Source organism: Pristis pectinata, chromosome 3 (assembly GCF_009764475.1).
Source record: "Pristis pectinata isolate sPriPec2 chromosome 3, sPriPec2.1.pri, whole genome shotgun sequence".
NCBI lineage: Eukaryota > Metazoa > Chordata > Chondrichthyes > Rhinopristiformes > Pristidae > Pristis > Pristis pectinata.
The window spans coordinates 15,726,877-15,748,316 of NC_067407.1; the positions used below are offsets into that span (position 1 = coordinate 15,726,877).

A 21,440-nucleotide genomic window follows, 5' to 3' on the forward strand; every position below is an offset into this window, starting at 1 on the left:
AACACTGGGAGATGGTGTGGATGGACACAGGTCTCTCAATGTATAACGCCATGGTCAGTACTGCTGGGTACAGGTCTGTCAGTGTATAACACTGGGAGATGGTGCTGATGGATACACATCTGTCACTGAATAACGCCATGGTACAGTACTGCTGGGTACAGGTCTGTCAGTGTGTAACACTGGGCGATAGTGTTGATGGACACAAGTTGGTCACTGTATAACACCATGGTCAGTACTGCTGGGTACAGGCCTGTCAGTGTATAACACTGGGAGATGGTGCTGATGGACACACACCTGTCACTGTATAACACCATTATACAGTACTGCTGGGTACAAGTCTGTCACAGTGCATCATCGAGATACAGGGCCAGTATGCAGAGGTCTGTTAGACCAATGCCCATCAGTACTGTACCCTAGTGTTCTGATAACCAACCTGTGCAATACTGGATACAATATAAGGGTGGGGGTAATTTGTCACTGGGGTACACAGTGCTTTTGTGTACAGGTCTGTTGCTGTATAACACTGGGGTAAGAATACTGCTAAGTCCAGGTCTGTCATTATAAAAATTGGGTATAGTACTGCTAGGTAAAAGTATAACTGGTGTTACTGCATACTAATGGGAACAGGTCTGTCAATGTACATTGCTGAGGTACAATTGTTTACAACTGAGTTCTTAGGTTATTTGAAAGTTTATTAGTTATTATTTTAGCTTGGCTATAGCTTCACAATTCTATTCTATGTCTATCAGTGTTCCATGATATAATGATTAAGCACTTTACTGAAACTGCTATGTTTCAGTAAAGAGTAGGGTTAAAACACAGCTACTTTAACAGTAGGTACCTCGTGTAAAATTTGCCCACCCTGGCATAAGAAGCTAGCTCCACCAATGGGCTCCTGTGTCTCCTCTTTGAAAATCTCAGCAAGGACGTTTTCACAACACTTCAATGAAAAACTTCCTGACCCTCACTGCCAGGACTCACACCAAGAACCGGCCCAGCATTAAACAGCTGCCAGTGACTGCGCAATTGTATTCCAGCTTAAGACACACACTTCAGGGAACAACCCTATTAGTTCCCAAAGCTTCACTCTTTCCATAGAACCCCGCAATGGTTTTTATCTTCAGCTATTTATCCAATTTTCTTTTGAAGAGAAGCACTCAACTGATATGGGCTTATTTTCCTCCACTCTTGTCCTCAATATGTGCATTTCCCAGGGTAACAGACTGGAAAAGATTGGGAGTTACAAGGCTACACCCCTTCCCTTTACGTCGAATGCACCTTGTAATGGGCACCTGATCAAAATGGACATTTCAGACTGGAGGATCTTTAAGGTGGCTATCAATTATCTCCAGGGGCGTCAGGAAGCACGTTTTGGTTTGTAGAGTGAGATATGGCTGTACAGTGAGCATGGGTTGTCCAGCTGCCGCTCCTCAGCCCTGAATGTACTGTTGTGGATGTGAGAAATACATTGTCCCTTCTTCATTCCTGTGCTGGCACCCAATCATTGACCAGCACCGTACAATTATTAAGACTTATAAAGCAGGGTGGAATCAGGGCAGTTCCAGAGAGTGTGTGTGTAAAGCTGGGGGATGTATTTAACTGTACATTTTTTCTGGGATCCACCAACCAACAACTGGTAACAATGTGGAACCCGTTATCACAGTGACTGGTTGGATGATGACCACAGATACATTTAATGGGAAGCTGGTAACTTCATGAAGGACAAAGGAATAGATGGATGTGAGGTTGGTGCAATGAAGAGGAGTGGGAACAGCCTCACGTTGAACATAAACACTGGCACGCTGGGACAAGTGGCCCTCTCTGTGCTGCAGTCTGGATGTAAAACTGGCAAGACAACATTGTTTTGTCAGTCCCTGGTTGGGTGAAGTGATGGCAAATCTTGCTCTTGAACCACAGACACCTGCTCAGTCTACTTGTTCTTCCCAGTGTAAATTATAATCAGTCAAAACGCTGCTACCCATGTCCTACCATACACAAAGTTCTGTTCATCCATCATCTCTGACCTAAGATGGTTCCCATGCAACACTTGAATATTAAAATTCCCATCCTCATTTCCAAATTGCCTCATACTTTTATTCCTCTATATCTCTGTAATTTCTTCTAGCCTTGGAATCCTTTGAGATCTCCTTGCTCCAACAATTCTGGTCTCTTCAGTATCCCCAGCTCTAATCACTCCACCAATGATGGCTCTGCCTACAGCAACCAAACCCATAAGTCCTGAAACTCCCTAACTTTCAGATCATAAATCTCAGATGCAACTTTTCTTTTACTGAACATATTATTACAAGGTTTGCAGCAGAGTATGTGTGGAAAACAAAAACCCATGTCTATACACTGCAAAACAGAGAATGCAAGTATTTCTGATTCTGCAGTTCCCTGAATGGTTCACTTACAACTTCAAAACTTAATAACTATTGAAGATTTAGTTCTTTCACCCTGAGGTAGTTGTGAGCAGGCTTACTAAAACATTTTGGAAAGCTGCTCTGTAGGGAGTATTATGCCCTAATAATATGTTAACAAGTTGGATTCTGACAACAGGAAACCAGTGATGCAGGCAATAGTTGCTCTGCTCTTGCAGTAACCACGTAAACACGAGTCACTGAATATTTGTACTTTCAGTATGCGGTTAGCAGAGGAATCGGTGCACTACAGCAAGTTCCAAATTAGTAAAGCTAACCACAACCATCTCCTTTCCAGTAAAAGCACATTTCAACTCATTTCTTAAACCAAAAAGATTAGATGGGTTTTAGATATTTCTTCTTTATCATTAGATTATTTTCTGAAACTGCTATCAAGTGACAGCACTTATGACTTGCTGGTATCACAAATGTTAAACAGTTTGGTGTCCAGATATCTACTCGTCCAATGGGTGCTGACATTTGCTGCCACAAGTTGATGCAGTTTAACTGTGGCAGGTGAGGAATTACCTGATTGGTCACAAATACCCAGGATGGTAAGTCCGAATCTTCAGAAAACATCTGACTTAAGGACTCGAGCATTTTCCATGGACATTCACAATACTGCTTCATTGGGTGGATGGTAAAATAGAGAGAGTGCTAATGATTGTTACATTTATACCTTCTCACAGGTAAATCAAAAGTGAGGTTGATAATGAGTAATGAGTCCGTGGCTGCAGTTTCTCTATTGACAAATGGTGCATTGAGGGGACTTAAAATAAGGTGAAAATTTGTCTTAAAATGGTGATTTCATTTTCAGCATAATAATCACCCTCCACAATAATATCTTCAACATTTCACTTATGATCACTTAGAATAACAGAATCTGAGGACAGAGAAACTTTTACTATCGTGAGGACTTACCAAACCTTGCGTATACTTCGGTCACTGCCTGATTCATGGCCATGTCAATCAGACCTCGTCCCAAGCAGAAATGTGGAAATACTATCAGAACATTTTTTAACATTGAATTGAACATCTGTAGAAACTGGAATAGAAAAAAACAAACTGTACTGACCTCTGGCTGACAGCAAATAAGACACACCTGCGGAACCACCGCAGAACCTACAAGCTTACTGTGTATTTCCCTATCAGTTGTCACCCGACATCCTTATGAGCCATCCAATGCCCTACATCACTGGCACCTTTCATTACGTTATGCTCTTGCCAGTTATTTATCACCCTGCGTCCTTTCCAGCTACCCATTACTTTATCTCACTGCCAGCTATTTATCATACTGCATTATTCCCAATCATTTCTCTTCCTGTGTAACTACTGGCCATCAATCAGACTGTACCTTTGCTCATGATCTCTGTTGAATTCCTGTGGATTTTCACAGATACCCTTGTAGAACCAATAATATCTTTATAAAAATGTAACAGATTGTATATTTTTGTGAACAAAATGAATTAAAGACTCATTCATTTGATTTTAAATATCTAGTCTCTCATTCCACCAATAATTAACTTTAACAGAGAAATCACCAAAGCAGAAGTATCTCTACATCGCCAGGACTACCCCTCATCCCACTCCACCATCCTCCCAGAGAAAAGAATAAAAAGAAATGTCTAATTAGTAGGCACACAAAAGCTCAAAGAAAACCCACCCTGCTATTTTCAAACAAGTCGAGAACAAAGGTAACAGCACTGCCGTTGATGCCAATGAAGAGATTGATGCAGGACAGAGCCACATAGGCAGTGCTGGGAACACTGAACACAAACGATGCTGGGTACATCATGGGGGTCACAGCCCACCTGGAACAGAAGGGAACAAGTGTTTGACGCTTGATGCTAGTGTTAATTTTGGAGTCAAAAATGTAACTAATGGATACCTGAGAAAACAAATAATGGAGGCGCTGATTTTATGCCTTACCCATAGAGCAGTAACAGAGCTACAAATGCAGGCAGGTTTTGTGAAGAGGTGTATGCTTTCTTCTTGAAGCCGATGAAGATCAAGACCACCATTACTGTGGTCACTGAATAGTTACACTGAGGAATAGGGAAACAATCACATTTCATTGTCAGGTGAAATGTTACAAATGCTGCAAGATAACACATCAATTAAAAGTGACAATCACTCATTCTTAACTTTTTCACTTTAGTTTTGACCATCAATATACTAAGGATGACTCACCCAGTCCAGTAAGGCTTCAGATAATATGGTGTGATATTACATAAATAACATTACATTTTTAGACATTCATTACGCCTTTCCCTCCAGTCAGTCAACATGTACTGCTTCCGAGGGCTATTCACAGAGTAACGCTGACAGGCCATTTCTCATCGGGTCATAGAGAGATACAGCACAGAAACAGGCCCTTTGGTCCACTAAGTCCAACCATCCATTCACACGAATCCTACATTAATCCCATTCTCCCTGCATTCTCATCAACTGCCCCCAATTCTACCACTCATCTGCAAACCAAGGGCAATTTACAGTAGCTAATTAATCTACTGACTGGGAGGAAACTTGGAGCATCAGGAAGAAACCTACACAGTCACAGGGAGATCATTCAAATTCCACACAGACAACACTGGAGGTCAGGATCGAACCCAGGTCTCTGGCAATGTGAGGCAGCAGTTGTACTAGCTGAGCCACTGCCCCACCCACACTGGCCAACAAGCCCAGAACCAGAGTCATAGTTAATTTAGAATTGAGGCAAGAAAGAAATGTCTTCATTCAGAGGATTGTGAATGTGATTCCTTTCTCCATAGAATTTTGGTTTTTTTGGTCATCAAGTTCAAACTGGAGATTGATAGCATCTGGGGTTGTAGAAGAATAGATATTGGAATATCACAGAAAAGAATGAGCTGTCTTTATCAATGAGTCATTGTATTTATTCAAAAGTGGCATCCTCTCCCAGGTCAACAACCTCTCCCAGGTTAATAACCACAGCATTGAGGCTCTGGTCACACTTAACTAACTTTGATGGACAGGCCACATGGTCTACATTCCTGACACCATTCTGCTGAAAGCACTCTACTTCAGGCAGGAGATTTCCAGGAGATCAAAGGAAATGGTTCGAGGATGTTTGCATAACCTCTTCGAAAAAGTATAACTGACTCATGGAAATCCCTGACCAATGACTGATCAAAATGGAGAAGGAATATCCAGGAAGGTACTGAGCACCTTGAGTCTCAATGATGGGAAAACATGGGTACCGCACATAAACAGTGGACGGAGCGACCAACATCAGCGTCCTTCAAACACCAGCTGCTCCATCTGAGGCAGTATCTGCAGATTCCACATGGGACTCTTGAACTACCACAGAACCCACAGAACTGGAGTTGAAAAAACTCATCTTTGACCATGAGGGACAGCTTAAGAAAAGAAGATATCCAAGGCCAAAACAGCAAGATCTTTGGATTATAAGGGAGATTTTTGTCACAGGGAACAGGCAGGTAGATGGAGCTGGGGTCAAGGTTACATCAGCCATAACCTTTAAGAATTGTGAAGGAGGTCCGAGGGGCATATGGTTAACTCCTGCTGCTATTTCTTATTTCTTTTTGCTTTTTAGCAGGTTTGTGTCCCTCCCAAGATGTTCCAAAGCACTTTATGGCTAATGAAGTACTAATGTAGTGTAGTCATGATTGTAATATGGGAAACTACCATGCATCAAGCTTGGGTTGAAGGCATCTGGAGACAGCGGACACTGCATTGTAGTTGTCACAACAGAAATTTCCTATTTCTTTACAACATAAGGCTCAACAGTATATCATCTTAAGAAGTACTTAGAGAAGCAAGTGAATCACCAAGGTCATAGAAGGCTGTAGAAGAAGTGCTGGTGAATGGGATTAATATCGCAATCAAAGAGAGGGATTGCAAGAGAAGAAGGCACAACCTATATTAACAAAGGAGGTAAAGGGTAATGTAAAATTGAAAACTAGGGTGTACAAGGTGGCAAGGGCTAGTGGGAAGTTTTTAGGATCCAGCAGCAGAAGATTAAAAAAGCTCATAAGAAGGGAGAAAATGAAAAATAAGAATTTTGAGAGAGAACTTGCACATAGGTATAAAAACAAACAGTAAAAGTTTCTATGGATAGATAAATAGGAAGAAGGAAGCTAGGGTAAATGAGGGACCTCTAGGGAGGAGGGTGATGAATTAATAACAGCAAATAAATAAAGGGCAGACTTGTTGAATAAATATTTTGCATCAGTCTTCACCATGGAAGATATTGCTAATATCACAAAGATATCAGACGGGCTAATTCCAAATAAAATGGTGGAACTTACAAAAATCTCAATTACAAGGAATAAAATGTCGGAGAAACTCAGGGGGCTAAAGGCAGCAAGTCATCAGGACCTGATGGACTACACGCGAGGGGTTGAAAGGAAGTGGCTGCAGAGGTAGTGGGCCCATTGACTGAAATTTTTCATAACTCGCGAAAATCTGGGAAGGTGCCAGAAGATTGGAAAACAGCCAGTGCAAATCCCTTGTTCAAAAAAAGGAGAAAGGCAAAAGGCAGGAAAGTAAAGGTCAACTAGTTTAACAGCTATTATTGACAAGATACTAATCATTAATCAAAGGGGAAATTGCTAACCATTTAGGAAAGCTGAGTACTATTAAACTTGGTCAACATCGTTTTATGAAAGGTAAATCATGTTTGACTAATTTGCTTGAAGTCTTTGAGTTTGTAGGTTTCATATCATTTCCTCTGGAAATGCAAAATTATAAATAATTGTTTAAATTTTGGCATGTTGCAATTATCTCTTTCCATTGTGCTACTGAACTGTATTATATTTTGGACATTTCATCTGTATTGTAAGACGTCTTCAGGTGAAGAACATTGCTAACAGCTGTTACTGCCTACTTGCGCTTGCTTTTCCTTTGAACAGCGGGTTATGACATACCATATCCCAAAGAAAGTTGGACACCCAGTAGGTGGTTGAGCTCATTCCACTGACAAACTGCAGGTGCTTAGCATTCGAAACCCTCTCCTGTATCAGGTAGATCACAAAGCTGGCTGGGACAAATGACATGGCGAAGACCACACTGATCGCAATCACTGCATCCACTGAAGTAGTAAGGCTGAAATCACATATCCAATTGGACGTTAATGGCAGCAAGAAACATCAGTAAACCTGACACAGTTACAACAGGGAGGGAGAATCAAAGAGATGATTGTTGTATTGTTAACGCTTTCAGAGGTTACTTTCCAAATATCAAAACTACTAATTGGTTGCAAGCGTTAAATATTGATACTGTTTAAAAATAAGGGGTCAACCATTTAAAAATCAGATGAGGAAAATTTATTTTCTCTCGTGAGTGTTTGGAGAACTCTTCTTCAAATTGTGGTGGAAGCAGTGTCTTTGAATATTTTTAAAGCAGATTCTTGATAAGCAAGGAAGTGAAAGTTCACTGGGTGTCAGCGAGATTATGGAGTTAAGGTTATAACTGGATCATCCATGAACCTATGGAATAGCAGAGCAGGATCAGGGGGCTCAGTGGCCCACTCCTGTGACTAATGTCCGTGGTCATATGTCGTTCAATAAACGTGACCTCAGCTGTCACCAACTTACACAGTAACTTCTGAAAGTTGCTCCTTTGTGAGGTTGAGCGGATGATTAATGATGGTAATGCCATAGTCCTCTGTGTGATGCTGCTTGGGAAGGTTTGCCCGAAGAATTGCATTGTTGGCCACGTTCGTGAAGGCAACCATGGCGTGCCAGCCTTTGTTATTGAACCACACCTGGAATGGATTGTTACATTTATACGTTAACATCGGGAGGCAGACCTCTTGGCAGTAAACCAAGCATCAGTTTTGTGGTTTCACTTTAGCAGTGAAATCCTAAAAGAGGGCAGATGTTTTGATGTCGAGTACAGTTTTACATCAGATTCGTGTGGAACCCAGTTGATTTTATTCCCATATGGTGAACAATATGAGTCATACTACAGATCGGTGTGCACACATTACACAGAACAGTCAAAGCAAACTATTGCCATAACACCCAAACTATGAGCACAACAAAGAGAATTTTGTGGTCTTTATATCAGAATCCATGACTCACCTTAATATTTTCTTCAGTCTCCAAATACTTAAGGAAATCATTCAGATCGCTAAACACCATCTGTGCATTATTACCCTAGTGCAAAAAAAAGAATTAAGCAATACAACCAAGAATTCTACATGAACGTTACAAAAAGAATTGGATGGAAGAAGCAGTATTTTTTGTATCACTAGAGGGAGCAATGACCACATGGAATTAAATTATTCACTGACTGCTGCAAGATGGCCTTGCTGTTTGATCATGTCTATAAACTTATTCAACAGTGAATTACTTTTGTTTTTTTCTCTTCATTTGGAGATAATCAGTCTTCAGCTGTATGTGTGTGAAAAACCTTTACACCCTGTACGGTGGTGATACATTTCCCTGGGAATGGAATTCTGACCATCTGCAGACCAACTATGAGCTGGATCCACCCCCAAGGACAGACAATCCAGGAGAGACCAAATGCCATATCTTTGGATGGCAGTTCAGCACTTTTACATCCTTTGCAGCAACAACACTTCACCAGAGAAGGTAAGAGGAGAAAATAAGCTCAGGTGGCCTATAAGATGAGTCCTGGAGGATCAAAGAACTTCATTGTTAAAACTATGTGATCATCAACAAATAGTAGACTCCTTAGACTTGGTATTCAGAACTGTCAACTCAATCAGCCTTACAGAAAGCCTAACAGTGAACTAACATTGACAACTTTATACCTATCGTGCTCTTGGTGATGTTAAGCCCAAGTGATGCCACAACCAGTATCAAGACCAATACCAATACTTCCGTTGAATTTATTCATTCCATCAGCTAGTTACATCCGCCAAAGTACCTTGTTTACTTCTAACTTTTAGTACTAAAATGGTACTAGTTGTGTACTATATATGCTAATTAATAAATATGCTAATAAAAGTTCATGATTTTGCTATAATCTTTCTTTGATAATGTGGCTTGGTTATTTCATTCATTCAGAGTCTCTGGAATGGAGAGGACGAGTCAGGTTGGCTTCTCTGTTGAATGAGTTCATCAGGACTGAGCTAGGCATCTGGTAATGCCTAAACCCAGATGGAAGATTGTCTGACAGCTACACTATGAAACATTAAGAACCCATTGGGTTCCTTTTAATTAATTTTCCCTTATTGTTTCATTAACCAGAGTATTTCTCTTCCTGAGGATGGTAGAGTGTGAATAGTTAGCTGCAGTGAAGCGTTGAGTCGTGACAACTTCATCTGTCAAAGGGAAAATTGGATAAGTAGAGAAACATTCAGGCCCAGGGAAATAGTAGTGGATTAGCTTTTGCAATGAAACTGACTAAAACAAGAGTATTGTTCAGTTACAACTTCCTCACTTAGGTAAACCACATCACGTGAAGTGTAACACAATAAAACTACTGAATTAGGTGAAAGAAAAAACTACTTTGCAATGGTAGAAAACGGATGTTTGTGCAGCCTACCCCAGTGATATTCAGCATGCGGCCCAACTGAGTGAAAAAGCTCTTTATCTGTTTATGGTTGAGGGGTAGGCCTGGAAGTTTTCCTCCGATAGAAATCCCGCCGTACCTGGAATGATGAAACAGCAAAAAGATCAAGTTTGTATGTTGGAATGTACAAGCAATCGCAAGAAAGAGGCCAATCAGCTCAGCCTCAGGGCTTCCCTGCAGGAGTTGCTCAGGACAGCACCCTCAGCCCTACCAGATTCAGTGACCTGCTCTTATTCAAAAGGTCAGTGTGGGAATGTTCCACAAAGACTGCACAATGTTCAGTTCCATTTGCAACCCTCAGAAAATTAAGCAGAACATGTCAGCACATGGCAGCATCTGGATAACATTCAAGCCTGGGCTAACAGCGTAAGTAATAGTCACTCTACGCAAGACAATGACCATCTCCCCAGATAAGCCATTTGCCTCCCTAGTACGTTTAACAGCATCATTCACATGAAGAATCCTCTCACATGAAGATCCCAAGGTGCCCACAGATTCTGTGACTACCAGAGGTTGGCAATTCTGCTATGAATGTCTAACCTCCCGACTCCTAAAAACTTCTCTAGCATCTTCAAGGCACTTTAGGGGTGTGCTGAAATGCTATCCACAAGTGAAGTTGCACTATCAGTCAAGCAGCATGTTTGCCATTAAGCACAAAACAGACTGTTTGATTGACACAATTTCTAACCCCTAACGTTCACTCCGTCCACTACTAAATGTGGTGTGGTTGGGTGTGTAATACCTATACGATGTACTGCAGCAATTCACCAGGACTTCCCAACATCTCAGGAGCCTCTATTACCTATGTACCAAGTGCATGGAAACACCATTAACTCCAGATTCCCCTCCAAGTCATGTGGGATTAAGACCAGAAATACAATGTCTTTCTTTCGTTGACACCAGGCCAAAATCTGGGACTGACAGCCTAATTGTGGGACTACCTTCACCAGATGAGAGGCAGTGCTTCAAAGGGCAACTCACCATCTTCTAGTCAAGGGCAATTACGTGTAGGCAATCAATCCTGGCAATGTCTGAAGCTTAAGAACGAATTTTAAAATGATCCTTTTATTCACAGGAACACAAGAAAACAGAAGCAGGAACAGGCAACATGGCCCTTCACGCTCACCACACCATTCAATATGATCACAGCTGATCTACCCAAGGTGTCAACTCGTCCTCTAAGCCAGATCCCCAAAGATCTCATTTCACCAATGGCAGAGAGTCATAGGATAATACAGCATGGAAACAGGCCCTTCAGCCCAAATCATCCATGCCGACCAAGATACCCATCTAAGCTAGTCCCATTTGCCTGCATTTGGCCCATATGTCTCTATATCCCTCCCACGACCTATTTGTCCCACTGCCGTCTGGCAAGTGGTACCGGAGCATCTGGGCCAGAACTACTAGATTGCACAATAGTTTTTTCCCCCAGGCTGTCAGGCTCCTGAATACCCTGGTAGACAAATGCCACGTCAAAAGCTCTGGTTTGTACAACAGCGTATAAGAACTTTGGCTGCTGCTGAACATGTTTATACAATGAGTACAACACACTGAGCTTGTATTTCTCTTGTCCAACTCGGTTTTGCACTAACTCTGCACTACATTTGTATTTTGTATATACCGTGTTTTTGCACTATTTGTACTTGCACTATTTTATGTTTATTTTTTGTTTTTTGTTTGTGTTTATTGTATGTCTTCTGTTCTATGTATGTCCTCTGTTGTGTGAGTCTGGGGGAAACGACATTTCGTTCAAGTTCTTTAACTAATCCTTTCTTATCCATGTACCTGTCCAATGTATTCACCTCGACTTTAAATACTTCTAATGACCCAGCCTCCACAACTCTATGAGGCAGGGAATTCCAGAGATTTATTTCTTGTTATGCCACCTAAAATCCCATTGTCACAAGGACTACCTGACCCATTACTGAACAGTAGTGAGCTTGTTCTGTTTCAGGTTTCCAGATTCTGATGCTTCTGCGTTTGTTCTCTGTGTTTAATATTGAAGCTGATCTGGTTGCATTTTGCAAAATAAGCCTGGAACTTGTGCACTGACAATAAGGCAGGAATGGCCACAATGAAGTTTCAGAGAAACATAACCTAGACATTTTAAGTGAGATCATCTCACACAGGTTAATTTTTCAGCTATAATTATAAGACTTTAAAGCATTGTGAATTGTTTTAATCAACAAGGAGTGCTTCAACGGGACCAAATAGCTTACAAAACAGACAAAAAACTTTTATTATTTAAATAGGTTCACTTCTAGGTTGCCTTCAGTTCTGTGGCCTGGAGGAGGTTGTGTTCCACATCTACATGGCTGGCAAGAGATTGTAGATCATGTTTGGGTTCTTAAAGGGACTGCTTCTCATGCTTTTGTTGCACTTCAGTCTCAAGCTCCTGATCTTTGAGCACTTGATGCAGAGAGGGACGGGCTGGTCGAGGGACCTACTCATCAGACTGCTCCTGGGTCTGATTAAGGTGACCACCTACAGTTCCAGGCAACGGGGCCTTGGAAGTCTGTCCATTCTGACTGCCTGCCCGTCTTCCAAGGCGGAAGGCGGGTTTGTGCCTGGATGTCATGGAGACAGAGAACCCACTATCCAATGGTCTCCCATAACTGGTGGGCACTGCAGGGGCTGGAGTGCATCTTTGAGGGAAGGAACAATATCTTGATGTAATTTTTTTTACCTTACTTTGTGGAATAAAGTTATTTTGGAAAGAAAGCACACAAAGCACTCTTTGGAGAGAAGGAGGATGAGAGGTGACTTGATAGAGGAATGCAAGTTGATAAGAGGCGTAGATCGAGTGGACAGTCAGAGACATTTTCCCAGTGTGACAATGGCTAACACGTGGGGACATAATTTTAAGGTGACTGGAGGAAGGTATAAGGGGGATGTCAGGGGTAAGTTTTTTTACACAGAGAGTGGTGGGTGCGTGGAACGCACTGCCGGCAGAGGTTGTTGGGGCAGATATATTAGGGACATTTAAGAAACTCTTAGATAGCCACATGAATGATAGAGAAATGGGGGGCTATGTGGGAGGGAAGGGTTAGATAGATCTTAGAGCAGGATAAAATGTTGGCACAACACTGTGGGCCGAAGGGCCTGTACCGTGCTGTAATGTTCTATGCTCTATGTTCTAAAAACACCACTACCACTCTGATAACCCCTGGTTTTACAGAATATTGGATGTAGCACATTCACTTTGTGGTTCTCCTTCTCTCAGTTTCATACAAACACCTCAAACCCCTGGGATTTACATCAGTTAAAATGATTCCATACCTGCGTTCATTCACCCAGTACTTGCTCTGCATGCTGAAAACACACAAACAAAGGGAGAAAGGTTAAATCTTAGAAATGATTAGAGATCTTTTTGAGGTGACGACTAGACACTGTTTAGTTTGGCTAATAATATGTTACTTGGGCATGAAGGGATCCTATTTATGAATGCTGAGTTCTAAATGTGGAGATGCCTGACGGCATGTAGAATGAGCCCCACCTGCTCTTTATCAGTTTGGGGTACGTTTTAACCAGGAAATCCGTAATGTTCCTTTGGGTGAGATTCTGCAGGATGTCCGTCGAGCCCTGAACCCTCTGAAATGGAGAAAGCAACTTAATTTGTGTCAATGGCTAAAACTTGCACCAAATATTAACATTAAAATAGGTATAGCCACACAAAACAAAACTAGCAGCTAAATTAATCTTATTTTTGTTAGCAGAGTTAATCTCAAAGCAGTTTACAATAAGATATTGTTATAATGGATGAAATTCCCTTTCTCAGCTATATCTGATTCGAACAACAACAAATTCACACGCACAGATGCATATTCACTTGCAGACTAACACATAAGGTCATCTCGCACAGGTTACTTTTCCAGCTATAATTATAAGACTTCAATGCACCATGGGTTGTTTTAATCAGCAAGGAGTGCTTCATCAGGACCAAATAATAACATGACACAGACACAGACACAAAGACATAAACATGTAGGTTCAAGCAGAGACTGATACACACCCACATCCAAACATTTTCCTAGGCAGTCGCTTGAGGTTGAGGATGAAGGATGACTTGTTTCCGCTCCGGTTCTGTGGGTTCTGAGGCCAATATTGGACCCACAGACTCTGCAACCAATGGGGCAGGAGGTGCTAAAGGGGGCAAGTGGATGCACAGTTTGGGAGCTAGTGCTCACTTACTGCCTTTTATATCGGGCTTCTGTGTGCTCCTAACAAAGGAACTTAGGTTATTACTGCTGTTCCGAATGTTCCTCATCCAATTAAGGGGTCATGGGCCACGTGTCAATTGGGGTTTTGCACCCCAAAGGAGGCTTTGAAAACACCCTTGAATCTTTTTGTCTGTACATTTGGTAATCTCTTCCTGTGGTGGAACTTGGAATCGAGTGTCTGTTCAGAGAGTTTGTTGAGCAATGTAGCCTGCCAGCTGAGGGTAGTTAGCATCTCACTACTGGGGATGTTGGTTTAGGAGAGGACACTAATGTTGGTTCACTTATCCTGTTTGTGGATCTGGAAGATTTTGCAGAGACACCATTGGTGGTACCTGTCCAGAGGATTTTGCAGAGACAGCGTTGGTAGTATCTATCCAGTGTTTTGAGGCACTTTCTATAAGTAGATTGTGACTCATAAGAACATAAGCGATAGAATCAGACAGCCTGGGTTGCCTGCTCTGCATTCAGTAATACCTTGGCTAACCTTTTACAACGTTCCTGCATTAACCATATATCCCTGGATTTCCTTAATATCTAAAACCCATCAATGTTTGAACATACTCAGTGACTGACCCTCCACTGCCCCTTAGGTAGAGAATTCACAAGGTTTGCCACCTCTGGCTGAAGAAACGTCTTCTCATCCTCATCCTGAATGACTTGTCCTAGACAAACCAGCCAGAGCAGACATCATCCCTGAATCTGCCCTGTCAGGCCTTGTATGAATTTTCTGCACTTCAGTGGGATCATCTCACAGTTTTCCTTAACCCAGGGGAGCATAAGCCCACCTTATGGAGACATTCCTTAGACCTGCGTGCAAAATTTCAGATTTGATCTCACAACGTAAATTTCCTCATATCTTCTCACAATAAAGACCAACGTACCACCTGCCATCTTAATTGGTTATTGTACCTGAATGTTGACTTCTATTGATTCATGTTCAAGGCCACTTTAATTCCCCATCCCACTCCCAGTCTGACCTTCCTGTCTGCGACCTTCTGCACTGTTATAATGAGGCCCAATGTAAGTTTGAGAAACACCTCATCTTTCAGCTGGGCACATTGCAGCCATCCAGGTTCGATATTGAATTCTTCAATTTTAGGTAACTTACTCTTTTGGTCTGTCTCTGTCAGAACCAGCCATATCAGTTTTCCCTTTTCTACCAGTATAGTCTGGCCTGCTGGTCATGTCCCACAGACTTGCTATTAGCAACACAGACAAAGCAACATAACAGAGACACAAGAGATTCTGCAGATGTTGGAAGTCTGGAACAACATACATAAAATGCTGGAGGAACTCAGCAAGTCAGGCGGCATCTACGGAGGGAAACCATGATGAAAGGTCTTGGCCCGAAATGTCAACTGTTCATTTCCCTCCATATAGATGCTGCCTGACCTGCAGAGTTCTTCCAGAATTTTATGTGCATTGCTAAAGAAGCATAATGTTCCTAAATGGTACATTGACTTATTTGGTCTCACTCTATCAAAGATATTCTCTTTGTTCTCTCCATCCCTCCCCCACCTTCTCTGCTACTGAAAACTAACTTGTTCTTCTCTCTTTCCCAGTTCTGATGAAGGATCCCTGATCTGAGACATTAACTGTTTATCTTTCCACAGATACTGCCTGATCTGCTGTGTCTTTCCAATATTTTCTATTGTTATTTTTTTTGGATTTGTAGCAAATGCAATTTTTTGATTTTTAATTACAAGGATAGCCAGGTCCCCCTGTCTAACATCTTCCAAGTATTCAACCTTTAAAAAAATGTCTTGTCCTTCTATTTTCTCTCCCAAATTGGATGATCTCACTTTTTTCCACATTACGTTCCAACTGCCATGTCCTTGCTCATCCACGTAATCTGGCAATATCTCCCTAAAGCCTTTCAACATCCTTTTCACAGCCCACTCCACCTCTGAAGGGCAGGGATCACTGCTGCCTGACAGACCATGAGTTTTATGCTGGGTTTCTGGTTTTTATCAATTCTTCATCGATGTCTGCCTTGATATGAGAATGATCCACATAATTCAGGAGCTCTTCATGGACCTTCATTGTCAGGGGACAGTGCCGTATAATGCAGACAGATTGGTAACGGACCTTTCTTTGCAGACGTGGAGGAGCAGAGGGATCTTGGGGTCCACGTCCATAGATCCCTCAAGATTGCTGCGCAGGTTGATAGGGTTGTTAAGAAGGCGTATGGTGTGTTGGCCTTCATTAGTCTGGGTATTGAGTTCAAGAGCCGCGAGGTAATGTTGCAGCTCTATAAAACCCTGGTTAGACCACACTTGGAATATTGTGTTCAGTTCTGGTCGCCTCATTATAGAAGGGATGTGGAAGCTTTAGAGAGGGTGCAGAGGAGATTTACCAGGATGCTGCCTGGATTGGAGAGCATGTCTTATGAGGATAGGTTGAGTGAGCTCGGGCTTTTCTCTTTGGAGAGAAGGAGGATGAGAGGTGACCTGATGGAGGTGTACAAGATGATAAGAGGCATAGATCGAGTGGACAGTCAGAGACTTTTTCCCAGGGTGAAAATGGCTAACACGAGAGGGCATAATTTTAAGATGATTGGAGGAAGATATAAGGGGAATGTCAGAGGTAAGATTTTTACACGGAGAGTGGTGGGTGCGTGGAACGCACTGCCGGCAGAGGTGGTGGAGGCAGATACATTAGGGACATTTAAGAGACTCTTAGATAGCCATATGAATGATAGAGAAATGGGGGGCTATGTGGGAAGGAAGGGTTAGATAGATCTTACAGCAGGATAAAATGTCGGCACAACATTGTGGGCCAAAGGGCCTGTGCTGTTCTGTAATGTTCTATGTTCTATGTTGAGTGTAGGGCTGTTCTCTCACACAGCTCAGTGAAGGGTTGAAGCTGACTTGGAGCTTAGTGTCTGAATGCGTGCTGTGTAGTACAACTCAGTGACTGTGGTTAGAGTCTGTTTGGTCTTGTAGTGGAGGTTGACGCAGATTGGCTCCCCACAGAAACTTGCATTCATCTTACCTCTGCTACATGATGGCATACAAGCCGTGATCTTAACCACAACAGACCCAATCACAGTGCAGAGCAACTCAAGCAAGGCTGTGTCATTACCTCAACAACTCTGTTTTTTTATCTTGCTTGCCACAATGCTGCACCTCACCTCAAATAATCTAACAGCAGGAATGGAGCTAATCTACAGGTACTTGTATATAAACACACACACACACACACACACACACACACACACACACACACGTACACAGATGACGCACCCACATACAAACACATGCATGCAGAAACATACATGTGTGCGCGCACACAGATGCATAATGCACATGATCTCACATACACACACAACACACACACTAGACACACATATACACACACAGACTACACACACGCACTACACACACACACACACACACACACACACACACACACACACACACACACACACACACACACACACACTCACTTAGGTCTGTTTCATTCATTCGGAAGCATTCACATAGACATGGTTAATACCTGTGGTGGAGGAAGGCCACCAGCCGCTGGAGGGCAGTCGGGGAGCATAATGAGCCGGCTTCTTGTGCTGCATTGGCATGGCGGGGAAGGGTTGTTGTTGGTATAGAATGGGGATTTCAGCAGGTTGGCAACCGTGAGGTCAGGTCGCGGGATTTCCCAGTCAGTGGAGCGGTTACTGCAGGGGTAGCCCCTGTTTCAAAATAAGACATAAATCTTGTTGGAGGATGAACACTGAATGTTAAAGCAGGATTTTTCTTTCATGTACATGTGACTTGATATTGCACGCAGAACTGATTTTGAAGCAGGACATCAGAAAGGCAACACTAATCTCACTTAAATTGATCAAGTGGCAATGTGAATACAAGAAAATAATCAGTCTTACTCGATGGGGCTACCCTTCATACACCGGGTCCCAAATCCAGGCTTGTTCACCAGTACCTCTGTCATATGGCTCAGCTTCTTATCAGATGGGCGTTCATTGCTGTTGAGATGCAGGAAAAGAACATATTACCCAGTATTTAGGTCATGACAATCAGTTTGTTTGGAGCCTTCTCTCTATAGCTTCATCCCAAAATAATATAGACATATACTGTAACGTAAAATGTATATTGTGAACCAGGGGTACCCAGATGTGGTTTCTGTACCTGGTTTGTGCTTAATATTCACTGGTTTGTGTTTTACACAGCTGAAGGTTTATAAAGAACTGCTTCTGACACTCTTGTTTACTGATAAATTAATCCTTTGTCACAACAACATAGTACACTGTTGTCAGCCACTTGAGACATGCTGATCAATGGGAATGTGATGTAAACTTTGTATGTTGCGGCCATTTGCACCTGAATGAATTTTAGTCACTGCTGCAATAAAACGTGGAAGCTTTTCATTCACAGGATGTGGTTGTCACTTGGCAGGCAAGCATTGATTCCTTCAATATGTTGAAGTTCCAAATTATGTATCTGCATTATGTTGCAAAATCATAATATGAATAAAACACTTATTAATCACCAAAAGAGTGGATGTTGTGGAAATCCTGTTTGTATTTTATAAAATGTACTTCTAATTTAAAGATGGAACCAATTATTCCAATTATAAATGACAGTTTTTAAGGAATTAAAGATGATTTTGCAATTTTGGTATTTGAAATGGGCTGGAGGTGCTGCAGGAATATGACTTGCATTTATATAGCTTCTTCCACATCCTCAGGGTTTCCTGAGAGCTTCACAGGTCATTGAATGTGTTCTCAGCTATAGCTGTGGTGGTAATTCAAATGCACTATTTATACATGACAAGGTTCCACAAACTGCAGATGGTTGAAGATCCAGTTAATCTGTTTTGGAAGTGTTGAGCCTGTGGCGAATAATGGTCAGGAGTCTAAAAAGGCAGCTGGGACCATAGTTTACTGCTTCAACTGAAAGGTGGCACCTTGGACAACATAGAACTCCCTCAAGTCCTGCACCTTGTCAGTCTTCCTTAAGTACTGCATTCAAATCCTGGAAGGTCATAAATGTACCACCAGCTATCTCAGGCAAGGGAACTACTATCAAGACAAACTGCCAGATCTTTAGCTACTAGTCTAATTTATATAAATTAAACTGTGCACAATAATAATATAATATTTATACATAATGCTATATATTATGTAGTATAATGGGCAATACAATAAAATGTATTATATTCTAACAGAATAAAGATATAATATGAAATCGTCAAAAGCAGCTGACCTACCTGAAGAAGGTGTATTGTTTACCGTACATCCATGGGTGGATTGTTAAACTTTTATACTCTCCAAATGGAGGGATTATAAGTGAGAAGAAAAGAGCCAATAGCACAAAGTTCGCAGGGAGGAGAAACTGTTAAAAAGAAAGAAGTTTAATTTTGTACAGAATTGGTTCCAGACCTGGGAGATAACAAAATCATAGCATAAGTTTTACATCACTGAATCTGCCTTCACATCTCTTTGCAGGCTGTCAAGTAATGTTAAGATTTAAAAACTGACTATAATATGTGTGTATAATTATGTATACAGATGTTATTCAGATTTGAGTGTGGAAAGCACTATTCTTTGCTCACTTTCAGAGGCTCACTGTAGACCCTCCAAAAGCTACAGAGCCCACCACTGAAACAGCAGTGATCCACACATCTCTGAAGTATGGTGTCATGGCTTGGAGCAAATCTGAATGTTCCCTAATTGGTTTAAAATAAAACTTGCATTTATATAACCCTGACATTCTTAATGTAGGAAAGGTGGCAGTTTGCACAGTGTAATTCCACAAACAGTGTAACAATGACCACTTTTAATGATGTTAATTGAAAGGGACAAATATTGGCCAAGACACAGGATAATCACCCTGCCCTTCCTCAAACTTGCATCATCTGAAAGACAGCACTCCCTCAGTACTGCATTAGAGTGTCCGCATTGATTTTTGTGTTCAGAAGTAGGGGTTGAACCCAGAAAACCCTGGCCAAAATCACTTCAGAAAATACTTACTGCACTCAAACTAAAGCAGACAAATTGAAAAGAAACTTGGATACAGCAACTACCAGCTAATTTGGGGATCTGTGAGTTGATAGTGATTTAAGAGTAGAACAGTGATTTAAGACTGTAATAAACTTATATAAACAAACAATCTGCTGGAGGAACTCAGCAGGTCGAGCAGCGTCGAGGTTTCGACACTGAGCATTGATAATTCCTTTCCCCTTCCAGATGCTGCTCGAACCATTGAGTTCCTCCAACAATGTGTTTGTTTCTCCAGATTCCAGCATCTGCAGCCCCTTGGGTCTCCATAAAGAACTTACTTATGGTTTTCACAATCTCAGGATATCATAACACTTTATAGTCAATGACATGTTATTTCACAGTGCTGTAGGATTATCCTCCTGGAGATATGTGGTGAAATGGAGAAGTAAAACTTTGAGAGGAAATGTGCAGCTGTGGAAAGTTAACAGGCAAAACCCTTTAATTATGTAAATCAGAAAAACCCTGCAGATTCTGGAAATCTAAAATAAAAACAGAAATGCTGTAAATACTCAGCAGGTCAGGCCGTACCTATGGGAAGAGAAACAGAGATAATGTTTCAGGTCAATGATTCTTTACAAGAACTGAATTATGTGGGTCTCAGTTACAACAAGCAGTAGCTCAAAACTTCTGAAAGACAGTATAGGTTGATAAATTGGAGTCTCATAGATATATTAAAAGCAAAGCTTTTCACAGGAGCTGACAAACCAGGCCTACATAAGGAGAAAACAACAAAGATACAAGGTATAGATCGAATATCTGTAATCAAATTTTGGGAAGAGCAGGGCCTCGATGGTCAATCAGGTAGCTGATCTTACATCTCCAGCAGTGAATGATGAGGATAAAGAGCAGAACGTACGAACAATGAGGGCTGTGGTCAAAGGGGGAGTTGATTAAGTCAGTTAGCCTGAAGACCCACACTCAACGTGTCAGGAACAGCTTCTTCCCCCTCCGCCATCAGATTTCTGAATGGTCCGTGGACCCATGAACACTATCTCATTATTCCTCTTCTGCACTATTTATTCATTTTTGTAACTTATAGCAACTTTTATGTCTTGCACTGTACTGCTGCTGCAAAAGAACAAACTTCACGACATATGTCAGTGATAATAAACCTGATTCTGATTTTGATTCTGATTCTGATTCTGAAAGTCAATACATAGAACACTCAGACAGAACAGCTAACAGTTCACTTTGAGACCAGGGAGTTGATTGCAGCATGAGTGATTTGCGAGTAGAGGGGTAACATGATCTTGAAGTAGT

The 21,440-nt window shown here is 41.6% G+C and overlaps 1 protein-coding gene across 1 annotated transcript in view; it reads right to left on the reverse strand.

The window, feature by feature from the left end:
* The window catches only part of abca4b (ATP-binding cassette, sub-family A (ABC1), member 4b), a 128,148-nt gene that overhangs the window by 18,348 nt on the left and 88,360 nt on the right, over positions 1–21,440 (reverse strand). The window contains exons 29-40 of the mRNA XM_052011178.1: positions 19,388–19,512; positions 18,045–18,143; positions 17,663–17,852; positions 13,441–13,535; positions 13,224–13,256; positions 9,918–10,023; positions 8,486–8,560; positions 7,997–8,166; positions 7,328–7,505; positions 4,350–4,465; positions 4,084–4,231; positions 3,342–3,465 (exon numbers count right to left, since the gene is read on the reverse strand). Of these exons, the coding sequence (XP_051867138.1) occupies positions 3,342–3,465; positions 4,084–4,231; positions 4,350–4,465; positions 7,328–7,505; positions 7,997–8,166; positions 8,486–8,560; positions 9,918–10,023; positions 13,224–13,256; positions 13,441–13,535; positions 17,663–17,852; positions 18,045–18,143; positions 19,388–19,512 (1,459 nt within the window). The remainder of the gene's footprint in view (positions 1–3,341; positions 3,466–4,083; positions 4,232–4,349; positions 4,466–7,327; positions 7,506–7,996; positions 8,167–8,485; positions 8,561–9,917; positions 10,024–13,223; positions 13,257–13,440; positions 13,536–17,662; positions 17,853–18,044; positions 18,144–19,387; positions 19,513–21,440) is intronic.